Source organism: Apaloderma vittatum, unplaced genomic scaffold (assembly GCF_000703405.1).
Source record: "Apaloderma vittatum isolate BGI_N311 unplaced genomic scaffold, ASM70340v1 scaffold25957, whole genome shotgun sequence".
NCBI classification, from domain to species: Eukaryota; Metazoa; Chordata; class Aves; order Trogoniformes; family Trogonidae; genus Apaloderma; species Apaloderma vittatum.
In genome coordinates this window covers 1-311 of record NW_009726005.1, presented here as the reverse complement: position 1 = coordinate 311, position 311 = coordinate 1, and the positions used below count along the sequence as shown (strand labels likewise).

General features: G+C 51.4%; 1 protein-coding gene across 1 annotated transcript in view; it reads right to left on the bottom strand.

Moving 5' to 3' along the window:
• SETDB1 (SET domain, bifurcated 1) overlaps window positions 1-126 on the bottom strand; it is a gene marked incomplete at both ends in the record, with an annotated part of 2,736 nt that extends 2,610 nt beyond the window's left edge. Inside the window, 1 exon segment of the mRNA XM_009873135.1 lies at window positions 2-126. Within this exon segment, the coding sequence (XP_009871437.1) occupies window positions 2-126 (125 nt within the window).
• Between the last annotated feature and the right edge of the window lie 185 nt (window positions 127-311).

Here is a 311-nt window from a genome sequence, read left to right as displayed (position 1 = left end):
GTCGTCATCCTCATCAGGGATCTCGATCACTTCCATGGCCTTGGCAGCCGCGTCCTCGTCCTCAGAACTGCTCTCCCGGTACTGGAGGCCCAGCCTGGAGTACAGATCCTTCACCAGGATCTCACACTAGGGGAGGGGAAAATTCCAAAGAGAAGGGCAGAGATGGAAAAAGCGGAGGTGAGCCCAGGTGTACAGCCCACAATTCCGCAGAATTAAACAGGAGCTGCTAATTAAATACAACCGCGACGAGGTGAGATGGAAGAGGGTTCACACGAAGGATTTAAAACCACAGGAGGATAATTTTAATTGTC